The 23,971-nt window shown below is 41.7% G+C and overlaps 1 protein-coding gene, 1 long non-coding RNA gene and 1 pseudogene across 5 annotated transcripts in view; 2 read left to right on the top strand and 1 right to left on the bottom strand.

Moving 5' to 3' along the window:
- Positions 1-982: 982 nt before the first annotated feature.
- On the top strand, positions 983-1,810 carry LOC309819304 (NADH dehydrogenase (ubiquinone) complex I, assembly factor 6-like; annotated as a pseudogene). Its single transcript has 3 exons — positions 983-1,127; positions 1,208-1,647; positions 1,697-1,810. The product of its transcript is annotated as an NADH dehydrogenase (ubiquinone) complex I, assembly factor 6-like (transcript).
- A 1,612-nt stretch (positions 1,811-3,422) lies between these two features.
- Positions 3,423-10,886, bottom strand: LOC309819117. Its single transcript, XR_014296419.1, has 3 exons — positions 10,308-10,886; positions 8,357-8,427; positions 3,423-3,762 (listed from the first exon to the last, which is right to left on the bottom strand). It is a non-coding gene; the product is annotated as an uncharacterized lncRNA (long non-coding RNA).
- A 103-nt stretch (positions 10,887-10,989) lies between these two features.
- The window catches only part of HEXA (hexosaminidase subunit alpha), a 39,196-nt gene continuing 26,214 nt past the window's right edge, over positions 10,990-23,971 (top strand). For 2 of the 3 annotated variants that reach the window (XR_014296411.1, XM_082649200.1), the window contains exon 1: positions 10,990-11,268. Coding sequence is in view for 2 of the 3 variants with exons in the window: in XM_082649200.1 (XP_082505326.1) it covers positions 11,016-11,268 (253 nt within the window). In the remaining variant the exon portion in view is untranslated. The remainder of the gene's footprint in view (positions 11,269-23,971) is intronic. The other variant, XM_082649201.1, reaches the window with a different exon arrangement.

Below are 23,971 nucleotides of genomic sequence, written 5' to 3'. Positions count from 1 at the left end.
GACTTGTACGGCATATCTGTTAGATACACGTGTATGGCTAGAGAGCTAACATAGGCTGTGAATAGACAGGCCTGTGTTTCCATCCTGGTTGAGCACTTACTTAGTTCTGACACTTACTGGCCAAGTTCCTTTGGGAAATTTCCTTAACCTCACTGAACTTCAGTTCCCTCATTTCTAAAACTGGGATAATAATCATTCCTGTCTCATAGAATTAATGTGAAGATGAAATGAGATAACACACATAACGCTCTTAGCACAGTGCCTTCATAACTGCACAATAAATATTATTATTGATGGATATTGATATTATTGATAAATATACTATCAATGGTGAGCAATTAATACGTGCTTGCTAAATACTATCTATTATTATTATGTTTTAACTGTCTTTCCAAGATTGCTCGAGCATGGCCTTGGCACAGGCCACCGTGAGATAGATGAAATACTCGTGTTAATGGAAAGGATGCGTCACCCCTCACCCCTCTAGTAGCAGCACTAAACAAGCACATTACCAAAGGGATGATACTGATGTAAGGAGGTCATTTTGTGAACAGTGTCTGATTTGGCAAATGATGCAACCCTCTGGCTATTAAAGGAATAGGTCAGGCACCATTCAACTCCCAGGCCTATTTCAAGGCCTATTTCAGCACTACCAAAAAGGCAGATGTTCAGGCCAGCTTGGAACTTGCTAGGGCCTGGGATGCATATGACAAAACAAGCATTTATTCACATCTTATGGCTGTGTATATTGTGATTCACCTACTTTAAAAAGCAATTTGGGGTCCCCAGTCTGTGCCACCACCTCCGCTTCCAGGCCGGCGGTGCCCCAGGGGAAGCATGGCCGTGGACGGTGGACCGAGTGCTTTGAGCACAGAATGATACTGTGTGGAGATGCTGCAGAAACAATATCATGATGGCTATTTATGTTCCCTGCTGCTCCCTGCAGAATCCCAAAGCTCTGCTCTTGCATTGAGGGCCTTCGATGTGGAACTGGCTCAGGCTGATTAAAGACTCGGCCTCTGAGAAAACAATTGGACTGATGTGAATGCAGTTTTGAAAAAAAAACTGTGGACTAAATATACTGTGATAATCCGCCCCATCAGCCTGTGGCTATTGAACTGCAGCAGGTCTGCACACCAGCAGAGCAGGGGCCCCAGACTGACTTCACAGAGCCCCAGGAAGATGGAAAGCCAGGGCCCCACATGAGGGACTGAGAAGAAAAAGTCGATGGGAAGCTGCTGTCAAAAGACATAATCTGACCAAAAAATGGCTTCTCCAAATCATTGATGAAGGAGAAAAAAGTTTGGATGACACTGCATATCATAATACACAGAAACTGTACAGTTATGCAGAAAACACACAGAGCTCTCTTCCTTATTTAAGACTAGAAGTACTGGGTATAAAGGATCTTGGTGCAGGTCATGCCACAAGTCACCCTGGAAAAGCACAAGGAATTGTCATATACGTAAGAGCAATGTCCTATCATAGTGGCCGAAAAACGGTGTTCCTTCCCTCAGATATTTGTGTGTTTGACAAATACAGCACATGGTGTTTCACAAGAGGGTTTTCTACAGAAGAACCAATGATAAAAATGTGAGAGACATAATATACGTCATTACTAGCCGGGCATATTTGTACTTAAAGCATGCTAGGTCCTTCCACAAAGTGAAAGTGAAAACTTCCTGCCTTTCTTCAGGATGCTTTGGAGGACTATTTAAAGAAAATTCAATAGGTGGATTTTGATATATTCTACTCATCTTGATAGCAGAAAAATACATTACTTCCATTATCTTTGTATACTCAGTCATAGAGAAAAAGATATTAAAATAATTTCATGGTACTGAAAAAAAAAAGCAATTTTGGTTAGAAAAAACGTAATGTAACATCTTTGTGATCTTGAAGTAGACCAAGATTTTTTCTTTTTTTAAACAGGACACAAGGGACTTCCCTGGCGGTCCAGTGGTAAAGAATCCGCCTTCCAATGCAGGGGACACGGGTTAGATCCCTGGTTGGGGAACTAAGATCCCCCATGCTGTGGGGCAACTAAGCCTGCGCGCCACAACTACTGAGCCCCAATGCCTCAACGAGAGAGCCCACGTGCTGCAAACTACAGAGCCCACGTGCTCTGGAACCTGCACACCACAACCAGAGAGAGAAAACCTGCATGCCACAACTAGAGAGAAGCCCATGCACTGCAACAAAGAGTCCACATGCCGCAACTAAGACCCAACACAGCCAAGAAAGGAAGGAAGGAAGGAAGGAAGGAAGGAAGGAAGGAAGGAAGAAAGGCTAGCTATCAAAGCCTTATTTAAACAGGACATGAAAAAGCATTAACCAGAAAGGAAAATTTTGATAAACTGAATTATGCTGAACTTAAGAACTTCTGTTCACCGGAGATACCATTGAGAGAGTAGAAAGACAATCCACAGAGTGGGGTAAGATACTGCAACGTTTATATCTAACAAAGGGCTTGTAGCAAGAATATATTAAGAACTCTTACAAATCAATAGGAAAGAAAACAACCTACTAGGAGAATGAGCGAAGTCCTTAATTAATGCTTTGCGAGACATCAAAATGGGCAATAAACATATAAAAAGGTGCTCAATTTCATTAGTCATCAGGGAAATGCAAATTAAAACCACAATGCAATATCACTACACTTCCATCAGAATGGCTCAAATGAAAAAGTATTGGAAAGTATGTGGAGCAACTGGAACTCTCATACGCTTCTTTTGGTAGTGTAAATTGGTAGAATCACATTGAAAAACTACTTGACAGTATCTGCTGGAGCTGAATAAACACATGCCCTTTTCAATGTACGTAGGTACGCAAAATAAAAGTGTCCTTATGTCCACCAAAAGACATGTATAGTGCTCCCAGCAACACTTTTTATAATAGCCCCAAACTGGGAACTACCCAGTTGCCCAGCAGCAGAAGAATGGAAAATTGTGGTACATTCATACAAGGAAATACTATACAGCAATATGAGTAATCTACAAGCACATGAAGTATGGATAAATCTCATAAACGTAATGCTGAGCAAAAGAAGCCAGACACAAAAGAGTACATATGTATGATTCCACTCAAATGAAGGGCAAACCTGGCAAATCAGTGCTGTCAGAAGTCAGAAATATCCTTGGGAGGAAAATGACTAAGGACTAGGAGGGGACATGCAAGGGACTTTTGGGGTGTTGGAGATGTTCTATTTCTTGATCTGGGCACTGATTACCAGAGTTCTATATTTATGCTATACTTTAACAAAGAGTTAAAAAAATTAGATACATATATCGAGAATCTTTTTTTAAGTGAAGAATCTTAAAAATGTATCTTTTGTCTTGGTAATTTCACCTCTAGGAATCTATAAAATCAATATTTTATTGTTATAGCTTATTTATATAACCTTATCTACTAGGAACTGTGCTAGGTGCTTTACATACATTGACTCACTTTTTTTAAAAAATAAATTTATTTATTTATTTATTTTGGTTGCGTTGGGTCTTCGTTGCATCTTCGTTGCTGCATACAGGCTCTCTCTAGTTGCAGTGAGTGGGGGCCACTCTTCGTTGCGGTGCGTGGGCTTCTCATTGCGGTGGCTTCTTTTGCTGCGGAGCATGGGCTCTAGTCGTAGTTGTGGCTCGCAGGCTCTAGAGTGTAGGCTCAGTAGTTGTGGCACACGGGCTTAGTTGCTCCGCAGCATGTGGGATCTTCCCGGACCAGGGCCCAAAACCATGTCCCCTGCATTGGCAGGCGGATTCTTAACCACTGCGCAAACAGGGAAGCCCTGATTAGACAGTTTTATTAAGGATAGTGGGCATGCTTATCTTACTCTTGACTTTAGTGGAATGAACTCTATTGCTTTTTGTTTCATATGTACATTCATTTTCATGTTAAAAAAGTTTCATTCTATTTCTATTTCATCAAGATTTCTAATTTAGAATAGCTGTATCAAAGACCATATGGTCTTTTCTTTTTAACCTATTTAACATAAACATTGCCTTAATATGTTTCATATTGTTTAACTAGTTTTGCATTCCTGTAGTAAAATATGTTTGGACAGGATATATTAATCTTCTGATATACTTCTAGGAGTATTTGTTTTTATAGTTGGCCCAAGAAGTACTTAGAATTTTAAAAGTATATCTACATGTTTAGATTTGTTTCTTCCCCTTAATTTTGATACATTATGGTCAAAGAACATGTCCTATAAGAATTCAAAAAAGTAATGTTTACCTTTTTGCCAGTTTTTCTAAATGTCCTGTGGACATTTAATAACAACTTATGAGACACAAAATTTTAAATGTATTTCTGGGGGATATAAGTTTCTAAACCTATTATAATTAAGTTATTAATGATATCATTCAAGATGTCCCTATTCTTATTTTCTCTGCACTTGATAAAATATTCTCAGAGAAATGTTAAATGTCTCACTATGATTATAATTTTTTCTTTTCCCTTATATTTCTTCTGGTTTTTGCTTTATATATATATATTTGTTAGGTGTCTAATGGTTTATGATGTCTCTCTTCTTTGTGAATTGTACCTTTTATCATTAAAAATATTCTTCTTTGTTCCAATTAACTTCTGTGTGTCTTGGGTTTTTTCACATGTTAATAAATGCCTTCCTCACTCTCTTTTTTGTTTGCATTTTTCTGGTACATCTCAGACCATTCTTTTAGTGTCATCATTTTGGTTTCACTTAAAATGTCTCTTATCAACAACATTTAGACTGTTCTTTGCTCAATTTGAGAGTCTTCGTCTTTTAATGGGGGGATCTAACCTATTTACATATAGGGTGATAGTTTAGATAGATTGGGCTTATTTCTACCCTCTTATTCTTTGTATTTTTGGTTAATTATATATTCATGTTACTTCCTCCCGTACCTTTTATTTTTCCAGAATGATCCAGCTTCTTTTTCTGTAATGATGTGGAAGTCATGTATCCTGTTTCTATCTTGCTAGAGCTTATCTGTCAATTTTATTAGATACATCTAAAAAATTAATTTCAAGGCATCAACAGTAGCAATAAAAAGATAAATACTAATGTTGGAAGAGAGTAATGAAATGGGCATTTTTACACATTATTGGTGGGAATGTAAAATCTTATCCCATGTTTCCAGGTGTTTATAGTGAGGGGGTGGGGAAAGTAGCCCTGATTACGTGGCTTAAACCAGGGAGGGCCTGGGGCTATCTCAGTCTCATCCAAGCTACCAATGTCGATGAAATTTCCAAATGAAAAGCCAAGTATTCTTGGTGAGAAAGGATGAAAACAGATGTTGGCATGGCAACCAGTACCCTCTACAATGGTCATTGTAGCATTGTTTACAACTGAGAAAACTTGGAAGCAACCTAAATGTGCATCATAGGGAATTGGTTAAATTATGCAACATGCGCACTATTCTTTTGTTCTTCTGGGGAGATCAAGAGAATCTTGATTTGGGAATTCCCTGATGGTCCATTGGTTAGGATTAAGCTCTCTCACTGCCGGGGCCCCAGGTTCCCGGGTTTGATCACTGGTCAGGGAACTAAGAACCCGTATGCCTCACAGCACGGCCAAAATTAATAGAATCTTGATTTCACAGAGCTTTGGAAGATAGTGGGGTCTCCAGAGGCATAGATAGGAGAATAAGAAGACCCTGGGGCTAGAAAGTCATGGAAAATTTTGGGTCTTGTGCAATGAATGTCAAGTCATGAGGGAATAGATATTATAAGGAAGTTCAAGTAACTGACAAGCAAAGAGGAAAACTGACCAGAGAAGCAGATATTCAGAGAGGAACAGAACAGTCATGAGTAGTCAGACCCTTGATTTCTGCTCTTTCTGAGGTCTGGTTTTCTGTTTTTTTGGGTTGTTACGTGTATCACTTCAGTAGACCTCCTTTTCCCTGAAATAACATGAGTCCCTATTCCTTGCAAGCAAAAGGCATGTCATGGAGATAAAATCAACATATTGTGACAGTGTGAGGGCTTATGACAGACCTGCATTTAAAGATAAGAGGCAAGTCAAATTATCTGGTAAGCCCTTTATCCTAATCTACATCTCTGAGCTCAGCCTACTCTACTAGCTGCCATCCCTCCTCTGTGCTCCTTTTGTCTCTCACAAACTTCTCTCTCACCAAAGTCCTCTTTCCCCCTAATTTTTAACCTTCCTTCCTTTTTCCCTTGACTATTTCATATGATCTCAACTGTCATCTTTGAGCAGACGATGCCCAGAGCTCTCTTTTGAGCTCCCAGCCTGTATTTCCTTGGCTCTGCTGGACATTCCAACTCCGCTGTTCTTCCGCCTCTTCCAAAGCAGCATGTCTCAGAGCTCATTATCTTTTTTCCAAAACTGGCTCTTCCTTTTGTATTCAGTTAATGGCACCATGATTCCCTCAGGAAACCAGACTGGTACACCTTTTTCTCTCTTCTTTCCCTTGACCCCATCCCTACTTCACCCAGTTAGTTGCTGAGTTCTGTCATTTTGTATCTGAAACATTACTGCATTTGACCCATATCCCCCTTTCCCACTGTCACTCCTTTTGCTCAGATCTGTTTTGTTTTTTAAAATTTTTTGGCCATGCTGTGTGGCATGCAGGATCTTAGTTCCCTGACCAGGGACTGAACCTGAGCCCCCTGCATTGGAAGCACAGTCTTAACCACTGGACCACCAGGGAAGTCCCATCAGATCTATTGAAAGTTCCCTCAGGGCTTTAGTTTTTCTAATTATCTGACCATAGAAAACCACCTGTGTAAATATCCAGGCAATTTTTTTTTTTAAAGTCTATGTGTAGGCTAGGATTGGATAGATATAGGACAAGGCCAGTTATTGCAAGAAACGTATGTCTAGAGTTAGGGAAAGTTGTTAAGAATTAGGGAGGGACTTCCCCAGTGGCGCAGTGGTTAAGACTCCACGCTCTCAAAGTAGGGGGTCTGGATTCGATCCCTAGCCAGGGAACTAGATCCCACATGCATGCTGCAACTAAGAGTTCGTATGCCACAACTAAGGAGTCCACAAGCTTCAACTAAGGAGCCCACCTGCCACAACTAAGGAGCCCACGAGCCACAACTAAGGAGCCTGCCTGCTGCAACTAAGACCCGGTGCAACCAAAAAAGAATTAGGGAGTAAGCCTGAAAAGATAACTAGAATAGTTATACGACTAAATAGGAGAGAAGAGGGGATAAGGCTCGAAGAAAAGACAAACTGGACACAGAAATATTTTTAGTATCCCCAAGGAATGCTGTACATGTTTAGTAGTGGTAAATTGGGTAGCATTCTGTAATTCTGGAAACAGCATGGGAGGAGCTGGAGGTAACAGGGTACAGCAGAGGTAGGGATGGCTCCATGTGAATTGCGATGGGTCTAAAGAGAGTCAGGGAGCATGGATAATTTGGACCATCTCCACTTCTGTAAACTTTGACAAATTAAACAAAGCTTAAGTCTCACTGGTCTGGCTAGCCAATGTGGAAGAGGAAAAATGAAGCCATCGATCTCAGGTGAATTGGGGTCTGCATTTCCTGAGCCCCATAGCATGTGAGAATGGTCAGGTTGTTTTAGAGAGCTCTGAGCCAACAGGCTCAGCCTCAACCTCAACCTCAGCCTCAGCCCCAATCTACCTGCACACGGCTTTCCCCATTTGATTCATCCTATATACGTTAATGGATTAATCTTAGCCAATTTCAGCTCTGGTCTTGTCACTCTTCAGCTAAAGAAATTTCACTAGCTTCCCACAGACTCAAGAGTAAAATCCCAATACAATCTTCAGACTAGCTTTCAAGGAAGTATGATAGATGTAAAAGCAATAGATTTTGGCATAGAAGACCTGGGTCCAAATACTGGTTCTGACAACTATCTATGGGGCCTTGGTCAAGTTATTTTAATTATCAGAGCCTGCTTCCTCATCTGTAAAATGTAGATGATACTCAATTTCACACAGTTGTTGTGAGAGATAAAGAAGATAACATGTATCTAGTACACAGTACCTTGATCAATAATTTCCTCCTTTCCTTACTTCATTACCCAGCTTCAACTTACTTTTTCTAAAATTATTTTTATCCGTATTTCTCTTTATGCACTATTGGTTCTAGTAAAACAGAATTGCTCACATCCCTGGTATCACACCAGATTCTTCAGAGATCTCTGCCTAGGTTCGTTTGCCATTTCATGCTATTCATTCAAAAATATCCATTAAATGACTATGATGTGCCAGGTGCTGTTCCAGAACCTGGGGATCTTAAAGTGAACAAGTTAGATGGAGTTTTCTTTCTAGACTGCAGTTCTTCTCCATGGATTGCTCTTTCCCCTACACAATGAAATTCTGTCTTTCAAAATTTAATACAAATGCTTCCTCATTCATTCAACAAATACTTGCTGAACACTTACTATGTGCAGATTCTTGACTCAGGCAGTAAGGATACAACTGTGGAAAAGATGCCACTCATTCAGCATGTCGTCTGTGGAGAACATGGACAAGTAAAGAGGCTGCAATGAGGGTGCCATAAAGAAACATCCTAGGGGAGATGTCTAAGTGCTTCCCAGAGTTTCTCACATCAGAGCACACACAGGTGTTTGTTCTTGGCTGGAGATGACTGACCAGGATGTCTAGCTACCCCAGGCTCTGCCTGGCCACCCCAAGGATTGAGGGGAGGGGGTGGTCACTGTCTCAACACACTGGTACTCCATTCACAACATACTTGTTGGTCTGGTCTAGACTAACACCTGAAGGATAAGTAGATGCTAAATAGGAGAAGAGATATTCCGGGCCTTTCACTTATTTAGTGAATCTACTAAATACTTATTATATAAATACTTTATTATATAAATACTTTATTATATAAATACTTTCTACTTATTTAGTGAATCTACTATGTGCCAGACACTGTGCCCAGGGCTAGGAATACAACAGTGAACACAGAACCTGCCCTTAAGGAACTTTTACTTAAGGGATACAGACAAATGGACAGGCAATTACAATATTGAGGTAAGTGCTCTGATGGAGATAAGCTCAGAGGGCTATGGGATCTTACCCAGGTGTGAGAAGTCAGAGATTTACAGGATGGTAAAATTTAACTTTAGACCTTCAAGTAAGTGGTGGGAGTGGGAGGTGGGCAAGGCATTCCAAGGAGAAGGGAATATGGTAGAAGTGAGATAATCACGGCACATTTTCACCTTGCTATCCCCCCAAACCCTATGCTCAATATGCCATCTTCATCCACACCTCTATGCTTTGCCCATGCTCCCCTTCCCTGCCAACGCATGTTCTGGAAGCCAGCTCAAGCCACTTCCTCTTTGAAAGACTTCCCCAGGCAAAATTAGTCATTCCCTCCTCTCTCCTACGCTGATGACTCTACTTTATGAACCAAAAGTCTGGACACATTGTCTGACAGTGAATTCTTTTTCTGATACGTAATTTTATTAGATGCTATAGATAACGGAAATTAAATCATGTTTTATTCATTTAACAGGTTGTCTTTAGTAAACAGAAAAACAGAGAAAACAACCAGATATTATATACTATATATTATCTGTGTCATTATTTTTGTTATTCATCTATTGTCAAAATTGATGGCAATGTTGTGTATATACGAATCTAAACAGTTTATCATGTTAAATAACTGTTCATTTTAATTTTTGCTACTATTTCTATGCTAGGCTCTGAACATTTACTTGTATTATGATGATTTTTTTTAACTTTTAATGGTTGTTCATTACTTTTCTGATTGTCTGACATACTGTCAGAGAGAGGATAACTGGAATAATATGTTTGGAATATTCTCTCAACAATAATCTCTAAGTATTTTCATTAGTAATTTTTACAGTCTCCTTATTTGGGTCCAGTTCCTTCATTTTGTGACTCTTCTATGTAAATTACTTCTCTCCTGGTACTGTGCTCTGATAATATAGTGGTGAGCAAGGAAGACAGGGTCCCTGACTCAGTAAGTAACTGTGTTCTCACTGATCAGCCCTCAAGCCTCTCGTGTACTAACCCCTCTGCTTCTGAGCAGATCCACTATTTTCTGGATCTACAGCTCTCTTCCTGTCCCACTGCTATAGTTCAAGGTCTTATTATCTTCCACCTCCAATTAAAAAAAAAAAAAAGCTCTGCCTAACTGGTTTCTTATCCATCCGACTATTCAACATGAGATTTCTAAAATGCAAATCTTTGGGCTGATTTTCAATTGCCCACAAAATTAAGTCCTGACTCTCGGACTTCTACGTAAACCCCTGCGGAACTTCTCTCTGGGTATAAGACCTGTCTTATCTCTGGGTATTGTCGAACTTGCACCCAAAGTTCAAGCAATGTCTTACTGCTTGCAGTAAGTACAGGACCTACCTGTTCGCGGAGTTTTGTCTGCGAGGAGAGGATCTGGGGGCGGTTACTAGGAGATTATCAACCATTAAAGGAAGAGCCTACACTAGAGGCTGGAAATGGGACGCCTCAAGCTTGCTGTGAAAGTACACATTTTTTCCCCAGTCGTAAGTAGATCCCATTTTTGTGATCTTATAATGCCCTCTCTAGCTGAGCCATTCTCACTACCTAATTCCAGACCCTTTCTGACCCACAGCATCAAAAGGAGCTGTGCTTTTAAGCCTCCATTTTTTTGTTTCTTAAGTTCCCTGGGCCTGGGACGTCCTTTACCTCCCAGCAGGCCTCGCGAGCCCTAATTCCGTGTTCACGATTCGGGAAACTTTCCTTTCTCGCTCGCCCACTCAGCCTCCCCACGTGGGGCTTCTACCCTCTGGTGCGCTTAAAGTTCTGTGACCGCAGGCCTGACACCTGCGGTGGTGCATTTAGCTACTGCTCCACCAGGCCCGTGAACCGCCTGCACCTGAACCATCACCGATGCCCCGCACCATCCACTGCACGCCACAGGAGCTCCCGGCTCACGCCGGGACTGCAGGGACGGGTAATCCGTCTTCCGGGGTCGCCGATGAAGAGCTGCCTTCGGTCACGTGACGCGCCTGTTATCACGCGGGGGCGGCTCACCTGACCAGGGTGTCACGTGGCCCGGCCCTCTGGGAGAGAGGAGACCGGCGGGCTATGGCAGGCTCCGCGCTCTGGTTTTCGCTGCTGCTGGCGGCAGCGTTCGCAGGGCGGGCGACGGCCCTGTGGCCATGGCCCCAGTACATCCAAACCTCCGAGCAGAGCTACACCATCTTCCCGCACACCTTCCAATTCCAGTACCACGTCAGTTCGGCCGCGCAGGTAGGCTGCTCCGTCCTCGACGAGGCCTTCCAACGCTACCGTGACCTGCTCTTCGGTTCCGTGTCCTTCCACTTTCCCCAACCCATGGGTGAGTCGGACCTGTCCCGTCTCGTTCCCGGGCTCCGAGAGGGCCTTCCTTGGGACAACTCCCCCAGACCTCCTGAAACGCCATTCCTTTGGCTTTTGACCAACGCTCTAGTCTATCCCAGTCCTCTAGCCTCCACTTCCACCTGCCCTTTTTCCCCAGCTGTCCTGTCAGCCTCCCCAAGGATTAGTCCCCCACCTCCATTCACTGAGCTGACTTCTGCGGCCAGGGCTTATCCGGAATCCTGTCCTCGGGCTATGTATTTCACCAAAAATCTCTGCTTTAGGACTGCAGTTCATTCAGGATAGCAAATTACTGAAAATACGGTGCCAGTAGACATCTGACCATGTTCAAGTGTCGAGGGTCCTAGTGAGGCTGTGACCAGGGCTGGGGAGAGGAGACCAGAGCTGACACTCAAAATTGGTTAAGACAAGACGAGAGATAAGCAAAATTACATAAAAGTATCTGACACATAACATATTAGGTAAATGTTTAAACTGTGAGAAAAATCATAGAACGCTTGCATAAGGAAATGTGTTTTGAGCAGCCACTGAAAGTGAGGTGGTGTATGTACAGAAATTGGCCAGGACGGAAAGGATGGTATTCGAGGAAGGAAGGCAGGCTTAGGCAGAAGCACAAAGGGTTATGATTGAGCTCAAAGTTCTTGGCTGGTGTGTGTCATGAGGGTGGGGTGGGGGGGCTCGGGAGGGGTGAGGTTGGGGCGAGTGTGGGATTGAAATGAAGAGTCGGGAGTGCTTTGGATATGGGTTTCATCTGAAATAGCAGGGGCCGGTAGTTTTCTTTAAGGCAGCTGCTGAAAATTGTGTTTGAGGATGGTTATTTCACAGCGAATAGAAGAGTAGACTCATGAATAGAGTCAGCAATGCAAAGAAATAAAATTCTAGCTTATGGGCTTAACATTTAGAATTTTCTCGAAACTCTCCTGGAATCTAGTTCTCTGGTTATGAGGTATAGGTGTTTATGGAGGGAAGCCATATTTATGGTTGAGCCGTATGGTAGTGTCATTTTTTCTGGCATTTTAAGTATGCTTAAATTACTTTCAAAAGTTGTCATATGAGGGACTTCCCTGGTGGTGCAGTGGTTAAGAATCCACCTGCCAATGCAGGGGATATGGGTTCGAGCCCTGGTCCAGGGAGATCCCACATGCTGTGGAGCAACTAAGCCCGTGCACCACAACTACTGAGCCTGTGCTCTAGAGCCCACGAGCCACAGCTACTGAGCCCGTGTGCCACAACTGCTGAAGCCCGCATGCCTAGAGCCTGTGCTCCGCAACAAGAGAATCCACCACAACGAGAAGCCCGCCCATCACAACGAAGATTAGCCCACACTCACCACAACTAGAGAAAGGCCACACACAGCAATGAAGACCCAATGCAGCCAAGAAATATAATTAATTTTTAAAAAGATGTTTAAAAAGTGTTGTCATTTGATATGTAGAATTAAAAGTATTTAATCAAAAAAATGGCACTTAGAGTGTGACAGATGATTTAGGTAAAGAAATAGCATCAAAGGTAGTTCTTCACTGGTAAGATGCATTAGGCCAAGGAGGATAAAAGGTATGCTCTTGTGTCCATGGTCGATCACATACTTCTCTGAATCTTTCATGACAAGTAATAGAATGCTTCACATAAAACTGGCACTCAGAATATGTTTATTTTGGTATAGAAAAGTTAGGGACTGACTTAAATCTGTCACCTAATTGGTGGTTTGGTATCTGCCTATTCCAGTGCTGGGCACTCAGTGGTTACAGGAAAAATATATGACCCAGTCCCAAGCTTTGCAGTCCAACTGGGGAATATGAAGCAAAAGGATACAGTGTGTTTAAATTGCTTAACAGACACAGGGAACTATATTCACTATCCTGTAATAAACCATAATGGAAAAGAATATGAAAAAGAATATATGTATCGATACATATGTATAACTGAATCACTTTGCTATACACCAGAAACCAACACAACATTGTAAATCAAATATACTTTAAAATAAAAGGCTTAAAAGGTAATTAGAATGTTTACTAGTATTATATAAATTAGGATAATTCCTATACTTCTAAAAATTAAGTCTTTACCTGCATTGCTATAGGACTAGAGTTGAATCAAGAAAAGAGAAATAGGGAGGTTATGTGACAATGGTGTGCTGTAAATTCCCTAATGAAACAGATTTAGAGACAGACAAGAAACTAAATAAAATGTTCATTTCAATTTATTACCTCCCTGTAAATAAATTTGCTCTGTTAGTTGAGGGGTCTTATCCAATGACAGAATGAAAGGTGTTTTGGGTGAACATTACCAAAGATAGACAAGTAACTTCTTTCTCTGATGTTCCTCCTATGGAGTCTTCTCTTTGGAATACAGGTTCCTGGAGAGGCTTTCAAATGACTTGAGCCATAATCCTATTTCTGCAAAAAGAAGGAAAATCTGTGGAGGAAGACAACATCAACAAAGCCCAGACTGTAGTATATTTCCCTATGGGGTTGATTTTAGTAAAGAAAACAACATATGCAAGTTAAAACTTAGCTAAAGCTTCTCCTCCAGATAACTTACTTCCTTGTAGGCTTTGGGCCAGTGTCTTTCTTCTTTTTTTTTTTAATATTTGAATTTTATTTTATTTATTTTTTATACAGCAGGTTCTTATGAGTTATCCATTTTATACACATTAGTGTATACATGTCAATCCCAGTCTCCCAATTCATCACACCCCCACCCCAACCCCACGCCGCTTTCCCCACTTGGTGTCCATATGTTTGTTCTCTACATCTGTGTCTCTATTTCTGCCCTGCAAACCGGTTCATCTGTACCATTTTTCTAGGTTCCACATATATGCATTCATATACGATATTTGTTTTTCTGACTTACTTCACTCTCTATGACAGTCTCTAGATCCATCCACATATCTACAAATGACCCAATTTTGTTCCTTTTTATGGCTGAGTAATATTGCGCTGTATATATGTACCACATTATCTTTATCCATTTGTCTGTCGATGGGCATTTAGGTTGTTTCCATGACCTGGCTATTGTAAATAGTGCTGCAGTGAACATTGGGGTGCATGTGTCTTTTTGAATTATAGTTTTCTCTGGGTATATGCCCAGTAGTGGGATTGCTAGGTCATATGGTAATTCTATTTTTAGTTTTTTAAGGAACCTCCATACTGTTCTCCATAGTGGCTGTATCAATTTACATTCCCACCAACAGTGCAAGAGGGTTCCCTTTTCTCCACACCCTCTCCAGCATTTGTTGTTTGTAGATTTTCTGATGATGTCCATTCTGACTGGTGTGAGGTAATACCTCATTGTAGTTTTGGTTTGCATTTCTCTAATAATTAGTGATGTTTAGCAGCTTTTCATGTGCTTCTTGGCCATCTGTATGTCTTTGGAGAAATGTCTATTTAGGTCTTCTGCCCACTTTTGGATTGGGTTGTTTGTTTTTTTAATATTGAGCTGCATGAGCTGTTTATGTATTTTGGGGATTAATCCTTTGTCCGTTGATTCGTTTGCAAATATTTTCTCCCATTCTGAGGGTTGTCTTTTTGTCTTGTTTGTAGTTTGCTTTGCAAAAGCTATTAAGTTTCATTAGGTCCCCTCTGTTTATTTTTGTTTTTATTTCCATTTCTCTAGGAGGTGGGTCAAAAAGGATCTTGCTGTGATTTATGTCAAAGAGTGTTCTTCCTGTGTTTTCCTCTAGGAGTTTTATAGTGTCTGGTCTTACATTTAGGTCTCTAATCCATTTTGAGGTTTTTTTTGTGCATGGTGTTAGGGAGTGTTCTAATTTCATTCATTTTTTTTTTTTTTTTACGGTATGCGGGCCTCTCGTTGTTGTGACCTCTCCCGTTGCGGAGCAACGGCTCCAGATGCGCAGGCTCAGCGGCCATGGCTCATGGGCCCAGCCATGGGCCCAGCCGCTCCGCGGCATATGGGATCTTCCTGGACCGGGACACGAACCCGTGTCCCCTGCATCGGCAGGCAGACTCTCAACCACTGCGCCACCAGGGAAGCCCTAATTTCATTCTTTTACATGTAGCTGTCCAGTTTTCCCACCATCACTTATTGAAGAGACTGTCTTTTCTCCATTGTATATCTTTGCCTCCTTTGTCATAGATTAGTTGACCATAGGTGTGTGGGTTTACCTCTGGGCTTTCTATCTTGTTCCAGTGATCTATATTTCTCTTTTTGTGCCAGTACCATATTGTCTTGATTACTGTAGCTTTGTAGTATAGTCTGAAGTCAGGGAGTCTGAGTCCTCCAGCTCCGTTTTTTTCCCTCAGGACATATACACACTAACAAACGTAGTAAGGTAGATAGCTAGTGGGAAGCAGCCGCATGGCACAGGGATATTGGCTCGGTGCTTTGTGACCGCCTGGAGGGGTGGGATAGGGAGGGTGGGAGGGAGGGAGACGCAAGAGGGAAGAGATATGGGAACATATGTATATGTATAACTGATTCACTTTGTTATAAAGGAGAAACTAACACACCATTGTAAAGTAATTATACCCCAATAAAGATGTTAAAAAAAAAAAAAAAAGACTGCTTTGGCTATTTGGGGTCTTTGGTGTCTCCATACAAATTTTAAGATTTTTTGTTCTAGTTCTGTAAAAAATGCCATTGGTAATTTGATAGGGATTGCATTGAATCTGTAGGTTGCTTTGGGTAGAATAGTCATTTTCACAACGTTGATTTTTCCAATCCAAGAACATGGTATATCTCTCCATTTGTTTGTGTCATCTTTGATTTCTTTCATCAGTGTCTTATAGTTTTCTGAGTACAGGTCTTTTACCTCCTTAGGTAGGTTTATTCCTAGGTATTTTATTCTTTTTGTTGCAGTGGTGAATGGGATTATTACCTTAATTTCTCTTTCTGATATTTCATCATTAGTGTATAGGAATGCAAGAGGTTTCTGTGCATTTATTTTGTATCCTGCAACTTTACCAAATTCATTGATAAGCTCTAGTAGTTTTCTGGTGGCATCTTTAGGATTCTCTATGTATAGTATCATGTCATCTGCACACAGTGACAGTTTTACTTCTTCTTTTCCAATTTGTATTCTTTTATTTCTTTTTCTTCTCTGATTGCCATGGCTAGGACTTCCAAAACTATGTTGAACATAGTGGCGAGAGCGGACATCCTTGTCTTGTTCCTGATCTTTGAGGAAATGCTTTCAGTTTTTCACCATTGAGAATGATGTTTGCTGTGGGTGTGTCGTATACGGCCTTCATTATGTTGAGGTAGGTTGCTTCTCTGCCCACTTTCCGCAAAGTTTTTATCATAAATGGGTGTTGAATTTTGTCAAAAGCTTTTTCTGCATCTATTGAGATGATCATATGGTTTTTATTCTTCAATTTGTTAATATGGTGTATCACATTGATTGATTTGCATATATTGAAGAATCCTTGCATCCCTGGGATAAATCCCATTTGATCATGGTGTATGATCCTTTTAATGTGTTGTTGGATTCTGTTTGCTAATATTTTGTTGAGGATTTCTACATCTATATTCATCAGTGATATTGGTCTGTAATTTTCTTTTTTTGTAGTATCTTTGTCTGGTTTTGGTATCAGGGTGATGGTGGCCTCAAAGAATGAGTTTGGGAGTGTTCCTTCCTCTACAATTTTTGGGAAGACTTTGAGAAGGATGGGTGTTAGCTCTTCTGTAGATGTTTGATAGAATTCACCTGTGAAGCCACCTTGTTCTGGACTTTTCTTTGTTGGAAGATTTTTAATCACAGTTTCAATTTCATTACTTGTAATTGGTCTGTTCATATTTTCTGTTTCTTCCTGGTTCAGTCTTGAAAGGTTATACCTTTCTACAAATTTGTCCATTTCTTCCAGGTTGTCCATTTTATTAGCATAGAGTGGCTTGTAGTAGTTCCTTAAGATGCTTTGTGTTTCTACGGTGTCCGTTGTAATTTCTCCTTTTTCTTTTTTTTTTTTTTTTTTTGCGGTATGCGGGCCTCTTCACTGTTGCAGCCTCTCCCGTTGCGGAGCACAGGCTCTGGATGCGCAGGCTCAGCGGCAATGGCTCACGGGCCCAGCCGCTCTGTGGCATGTGAGATCTTCCCGGACCGGGGCATGAACCCGTGTCCCCTGCATAGGCAGGTGGACTCTCAACCACTGCGCCACCAGGGAAGCCCCTCTCCATTTTCATTTTTAATTTTATTGATTTGAGTCCTCTCCCTCTTGATGAGTCTGGCTAATGGTTTATCAATTTTGTTTATCTTCTCAAAGAACCAGCTTGTAGTTTTATTGATCTTTGCTATTGTTTTCTTTGTTTCTATTTCATTTATTTCTGCTCTGATCTTTATGATTTCTTTCCTTCTGCTAACTTTGGGTTTTGTTTGTTTTTCTTTCTCTAGTTCCTTTAGGTGTCAGGTTAGATTGTTTATTTGAGATTTTTCTCGTTTCTTGAGGTAGGCTTGTATAGCTATAAACTTCCCTCTTAGAACTGCTTTTGCTGCATCCCATAGGTTTTGGATCATTGTGTTTTCATTGTCATTTGTCTCTAGGTATTTTTTGATTTCCTCTTTGATTTCTTCAGTGATCTCTTGGTTATTTAGTAACGTATTATTTAGCCTCCATGTGTTTGTGTTTTTTAAGTTTTTTTCCCTGTAACTGATTTCTAATCTCATAGCGTTGTGGTCAGAAAAGATGCTTGAAATGATTTCAGTTTTCTTAAATTTACTGAGGCTTGATTTGTGACCCAAGATGTGATCTATCCTGGAGAATGTTCCATGTGCACTTGAGAAGAAAATGTAATCTGCTGTTTTTGGATGGAATATCCTATAAATATCAATTAAATCTATCTGGTCTATTGTGTCATTTAAAGATTGTGTTTCCTTATTAATTTTGTTTGGATGATCTGTCCGTTGGTGTAAGTGAGCTGTTAAAGTCCCCCACTATTATCATGTTACTGTCAATTTCCTCTTTTATAGCTGTTAGCAGTTGCCTTATGTATTGAGGTGCTCCTTGTTGGGTGCATATATATTTATGATTGTTATATCTTCTTCTCAGATTGATCCCTTGATCATTACTTAGTGTCCTTCCTTTTCTCTTGTAACATTCTTTATTTTAAAGTCTATTTTATCTGATATGAGTATTGCTACTCCAGCTTTCTTTTTTTTTCTAATTTATTTATTTTTAATTTTTGGCTGCATTGGGTCTTTGTTGTTGTGCACAGGCTTTTCTCTGGTTTCAGCAAGCAGGGGCTACTCTTCGTTGTGGTGTACGGGCTTCTCATTGTGGTGGTTTCTCTTGTTGTGGAGTACGGGCTCTAGGCGCACGGGCTTCAGTAGTTGTGGCATGCAGGCTCAGTAGCTGTTTCTCGCGGGCTGTAGAGCGCAGGCTCAGTAGTTGTGGAGCACGGGCTTAGTTGCTCCGTGGCATGTGGGATCTTCCTGGGCCAGGGCTCGAACCCATGTCCCTATCATTGGCAGGCAGATTCTTAACCACTGTGCCACCAGGAAAACCCCTCCAGCTTTCTTTTGATTTCCATTTGCATGGAATATCTTTTTCCATCCCCTCACTTTCAGTCTGTATGTATCCCTAGGTCTGAAGTAGGTCTCTTGTAGACAGCGTATATATGGGTCTTGTTTTTGTATCCATTCAGCGAGCCTGTGTCTTTTGGTTGGAGCATTTAATCCATTCACGTTTAAGGTAATTATCGATATGTATGTTTCTATGACCATTTTCTTAATTGTTTTGGGTTTGTTTTTGTAGGTCCTTTTCTTCTCTTGTGTTTCCCACTTAGAGAAGTCCCTGTAGCATTTGTTGTAGAGCTGGTTTGGTGGTGCTGAATTCCCTTAGCTTTTGCTTGTCTGTAAAGTCTTTGATTTCTCCATCGAATCTGAATGAGATCCTTGCTGGGTAGTGTAATCTTGGTTGTAGGTTCTTCCCTTCCATCACTTTAGATATATTGTGCCACTCCCTTCTGGCTTGTAGAGTTTCTGCTGAGAAATCACCTGTTAACCTTATGGGAGTTCCTCTGTATGTTATTTGTCGTTTTTCCCTTGTTGCTTTTGATAATTGTTCTTTGTCTTTAATTTTTGTCACTTTGATTACTATGTGTTTTGGCATGTTTCTCCTTTGGTTTATCCTGCCTGGGACTGTCTGCGCTTCCTGGACTTGGGTGGCTATTTCCTTTCCCATGTTAGGGGAGTTTTCAACTATAATCTCTTCAAATAATTTCTTGGGTCATTTCTCTCTCTCTTCACCTTCTGGGACCCCTATAATGTGAATGTTGTTGTGTATAATGTTGTCCCAGAGGTCTCTTAGGCTGTCTTCTTTTTTTTTTTTTTTTTTTTTTTGCGGTACGTGGGCCTCTCACTGTTGTGACCTCTCCTGTTGCGGAGCACAGGTTCCGGACGTGCAGGCTCAGCGGCCATGGCTCACTGGCTCAGCCGCTCCGCGGCATGTGGGATCTTCCCGGACCGGGGCACGAACCCGTGTCCCCTGCATCGGCAGGCGGACTCTCAACCACTGCGCCACCAGGGAAGCCCTGTCTTCATTTTTTTTTCATTCTTTTTTCTTTATTCTGTTCCATGGCAGTGAATTCCACCATTCTGTCTTCCAGGTCACTTATCCATTCTTCTGCCTCACTTATTCTGCTATTGATTCCTTCTAGTGTATTTTTCATTTTAGTTATTGTATTGCTCATCTCTGTTTGTTTGTTCTTTAATTCTTCTAGGTCTTTATTAAACATTTGTTACATCTTCTTGATTTTGCCTCCATTCTTTTTCCGAGTTCCTGGATCATCTTCACTATCATTATTCTGAATTCTTTTTCTGGAAGGTTGCCTATCTGCACTTCATTTAGTTGTTTTCTGGGGTTTTATCTTGTTCCTTCATCTGGTATAAAAGTCCTCTGCCTTTTCATTTTGTCTATCTTTCTGTGAATGTGGTTTTCCTTCCACAGGCAGCAGAATTGTAGTTCTTCTTGCTTCTGCTGTCTGCCCTCTGGTGGATGAGGCTATCCAAGAGGCTTGTGCAAGCTTCCTGATGGGAGGGACTGGTGGTGGGTAGAGCTGGGTGTTGCTCTTGTGGGCAGAGCTCAGTAAAACTTTAATCTGCTTGTCTGCTGATGGGTGGGGCTGGGTTTCCTCCCTGTTGGTTCTTTGGCCTGAGGCAGCCCAACATTGGAGCCTGCCCAGCTCTTTGGTGGGGCTAATGGCAGACTCTGGGAGGGCTCACACCAAGGAGTACTTCCCAGAACTTCTGCTGCCAGTGTCCTTGTCCCCATGGTGATCCACAGCCACCCTCCCACCTCTGCAGGAGACCCTCCAACACTAGCAAGTAGGTCTGGTTCAGTCTCCTATGGGGTCACTGCTCCTTCCCTTGGGTCCTGATGTGCACACTGCTTTGTGTGTGCCCTCCAAGAGTGGAGTCTCTGTTTCCCCCAGTCCTGTTGAAGTCCTGCAGTCAAGTCCCACTAGCCTTCAAAGTCTGATTCTCTAGGAATTCCTCCTCCGGTTGCCAGACCCCCAGGTTGGGCAGGCTGACATGGGACCCAGAACCTTCACTACAGTGGGTGGACTTCTGTGGTATAAGTGTTCTCCAGTTTGTGAGTCATCCACCCAGCAGTTACAGGATTTGATTTTATTGTGATTGTGCCCCCCTACCATCTCATTGTGGCTTCTCCTTTGTCTTTGGATGTGGGGTATCTTTTTTGGTGAGTTCCAGTGTCTTCCTGTTGATGATTGTTCAGCAGTTAGTTGTGATTCTGGTGCTCTCGCTAGAGGGAGTGAGTGCACGTCCTTCTACTCTGCTATCTTGAACGAATCTCTCCTCCAGTGTCTGTTTTTTTTAAAAATTTTATTTATTTTTTGGCTGTGTTGGGTCTTCGTTGCTGCACATGGGCTTTCTGTAGTTGCTGTGAGCAGGGGCTACTCTTTGTTGCAGTGCGTGGGCTTCTCATTGCAGTGGCTTCTCTTTTTGCGGAGCATGGGCTGTAGGCGCGCGGGCTTCAGTAGTTGTGGTGCATGGGCCTAGTTGCTCCACAGCATGTGGTATCTTCCCGGACCAGGGCCCAAACCTGTGTCCTCTGCATTGGCAGGCAGATTCTTAACCACTGTGCCACCAGGGAAGTCCCATGGGCCAGTGTCTTTTCTTTTTTTTTTTTTCTTTTTGGCCGCATGGGGTCTTCATTGTGGCGTGCGGGCTTTCTCTAGTTGCAGCAAGCGGGGGCTACTCTTCATTGTGGTGTGCAGGCTTCTCATTGCGGTGGCTTCTCTTGTTGCAGAGCACGGGCTGTAGGCCCATGGGGTTCAGTAGCTGTGGCACATGGGCTCAGTAGTTGTGGCTCACGGGCTCTAGAGCGCAGGCTCAGTAGTTGTGGCGCCCGGGCTTAGTTGCTCTGTGGCATGTGGGATCTTCCCGGACCAGGGCTCGAAGCCGTGTCCTCTGCATTGGCAGGCGGATTCTTAACCACTGCACCACCAGGGAAGTTCCATGGGCCAGTGTCTTTCTTAATTCAGCACAGCTTCTGGTTTTGATCTGATCCTGGAATTCAGTGAAGTTCATACTTAACATTTTCTAAAAACCAAGTCTAGTGTTGAGGTTCAACTCCATTCTGAGTTTTCCTCCAAGGGTTAGCTGTAGTCATTAATTGTAAATGATTTGTGGAAGTGTTTAGTATTTGCTACCTGTTTTGTAATTCACAGGTGTTTCTGCCAACTGGAGGGTGTGTGTTGCATGTTTTTAAACCTGTTAAATGGAATTATTTTAGATATTTGAATAAGCCTAGTTCTCTGTTTTGATTATTAAGCCACATCATGTTTGCAAATCAAAGACCTGATTATTTGGGATTGCACCCAACTAATGTTGCCCCAAATACTTTTTGGGGTGCTTGATGGAGTTGATAAAGCCCAGGTAAAGTGACTAAATCTGATTATGTCATATGACTGCATTCTTCTTTGCTTTTCCTGAAACTAGTTGATTGAATCCATAGTCCTTAATGGTTATTATAAAGTTCCAATCCTGTTCTGATGTTCACACGCACATCCATATGAGTTACTTAGGATGCCATTGTCCCTGAACAAAATAATTCCCACCACCCTTCCCCAGCCCTTTTATTCTAGAATGGAAGGAAGATTATTGTATGAGTATCTGTATCCTTCTGCAGCCATTATCAATATTTGATTTGCTCATCCTCAGATATTAAGTGACCAAGTTAATAAGTGGCATAACTCATTATAATTTGAATCTCTTAAAATACCTCCTTTGGCCATTCCTTCTATACTGACGCCCGGAACATAATAGATACTTAATTATTTGTTGGATATATTAAAATTAACTTAAAAGGGCTGCTTTGTATAAAAGTTTGTAAAAATGCGTCATGGTTTTTGTTTATTTCTAAGATCATCAAAAAGGAGATGATTTGCAGGTTTCATTTAGAATTGATTGTCTTTCCTTTCAAGTTTCAAATTTGGAATATTAGCATGTGACTCCACGGAAAGGAGGATCACACTATGCTGTGGTCCTAACTCAAGCTGCCCTTAACCCATCACAGAATTGGAGATGCATTGGAAATGCATCTAGAGAGTGTAGGAAGAAAACCGATAAGGGGCAGCCCGGCTGGGGAGAAGAGTAATGCTGATTAGTTTTCTCCGCTCTAATTGGACTAGTGGCTGTTGTACACTTTAACCTTTCCCATGACAAGGACAAGGCATAGTCCTGCAGAAGCCTTACATATATTGTCTTAAAAGCAAAGAGGAAGAATACAATGCAGGAAGAGAGTTTTGTAGTAGAATTATTTTTCTTGTGAAGGGGTATGCGGAGGATGGAGGGATACGTAAAGAGGAAAAATACAGTGATTTGGGAAGAATAGGTTGCAGGAGCATCGTTTTTAGTGAGGGGCAAAATAATTGTGTTCCATTTTGAATTCCTGGGCCTAGATTAGCTAGGCCTGCAGTCCTCAACCAGCCTCTCTTCTCACTGCTGAACCCAAGAAGCTCAGCTTGGTCAAGATGTGTGTGGGTAGTCTGGGCCTGGTTTATGAAAAATTCCAGTCTTATTTCCTTGAGCTATCGTTGCTTCCCCCTCACCCTGCTTGAAGACCTATCTCAGTAGAGGACTCAGGGTCTGAAACATGATTTATTCAGGAGTCAGCCAGAGAATGTTTATTAATCACTTCTTTAACTATGTGCCCTTGGCAAATCGCCTAACTTGCAAGCACCTACTGCTGCTTTTTTTTTTTTTTTTTAACGTGCCTACATTCCAAGCATTTCTGAGGATAACAAGGAGATAATGATGAGTGTTTTTACAAACTTTGCTGGAGGATACACAGCACAAGGAAGAACTTGGTGATTTTAAAAATGAAACAAAATACAAATAAAACGTCTAAGCCACAGAGCTGCCCTTCCTCCCATCTCCTTCCACTCCACTTCCTTACCTCCACACAGAAGAGTGAAGCAGGGCAGCTTTTTCCAGTTGATACCTTCTTTTTTGATTTGTTTTTGTTTTCAACAGCAGGTGTGGGATTTTTTTTTCCTCCTTATAGCTACTCAGTCTTTCTGGGGCATGTTGTCGATTTCTTAGCCTGTTGAAGGCATAAACCTCAGTCCTTTTCCTAATGATTTGTCAACTGAAATAAAAATGCACAACGTGAGAGCTGTGAGTTTCCGTTTTATTTGGGGACTTACTGAGGACTGAAGCCCAGGAGACAGCCTCTCTAATAGCTCTGAGGAACTGCTCCAAA

This window comes from Grampus griseus (genome assembly GCF_964374135.1).
Source record: "Grampus griseus genome assembly, chromosome: 2".
Taxonomy (NCBI): Eukaryota; Metazoa; Chordata; class Mammalia; order Artiodactyla; family Delphinidae; genus Grampus; species Grampus griseus.
The sequence above is the reverse complement of the archived record's forward strand: the minus strand, read 5'-3'. Positions and strand labels throughout refer to the sequence as shown.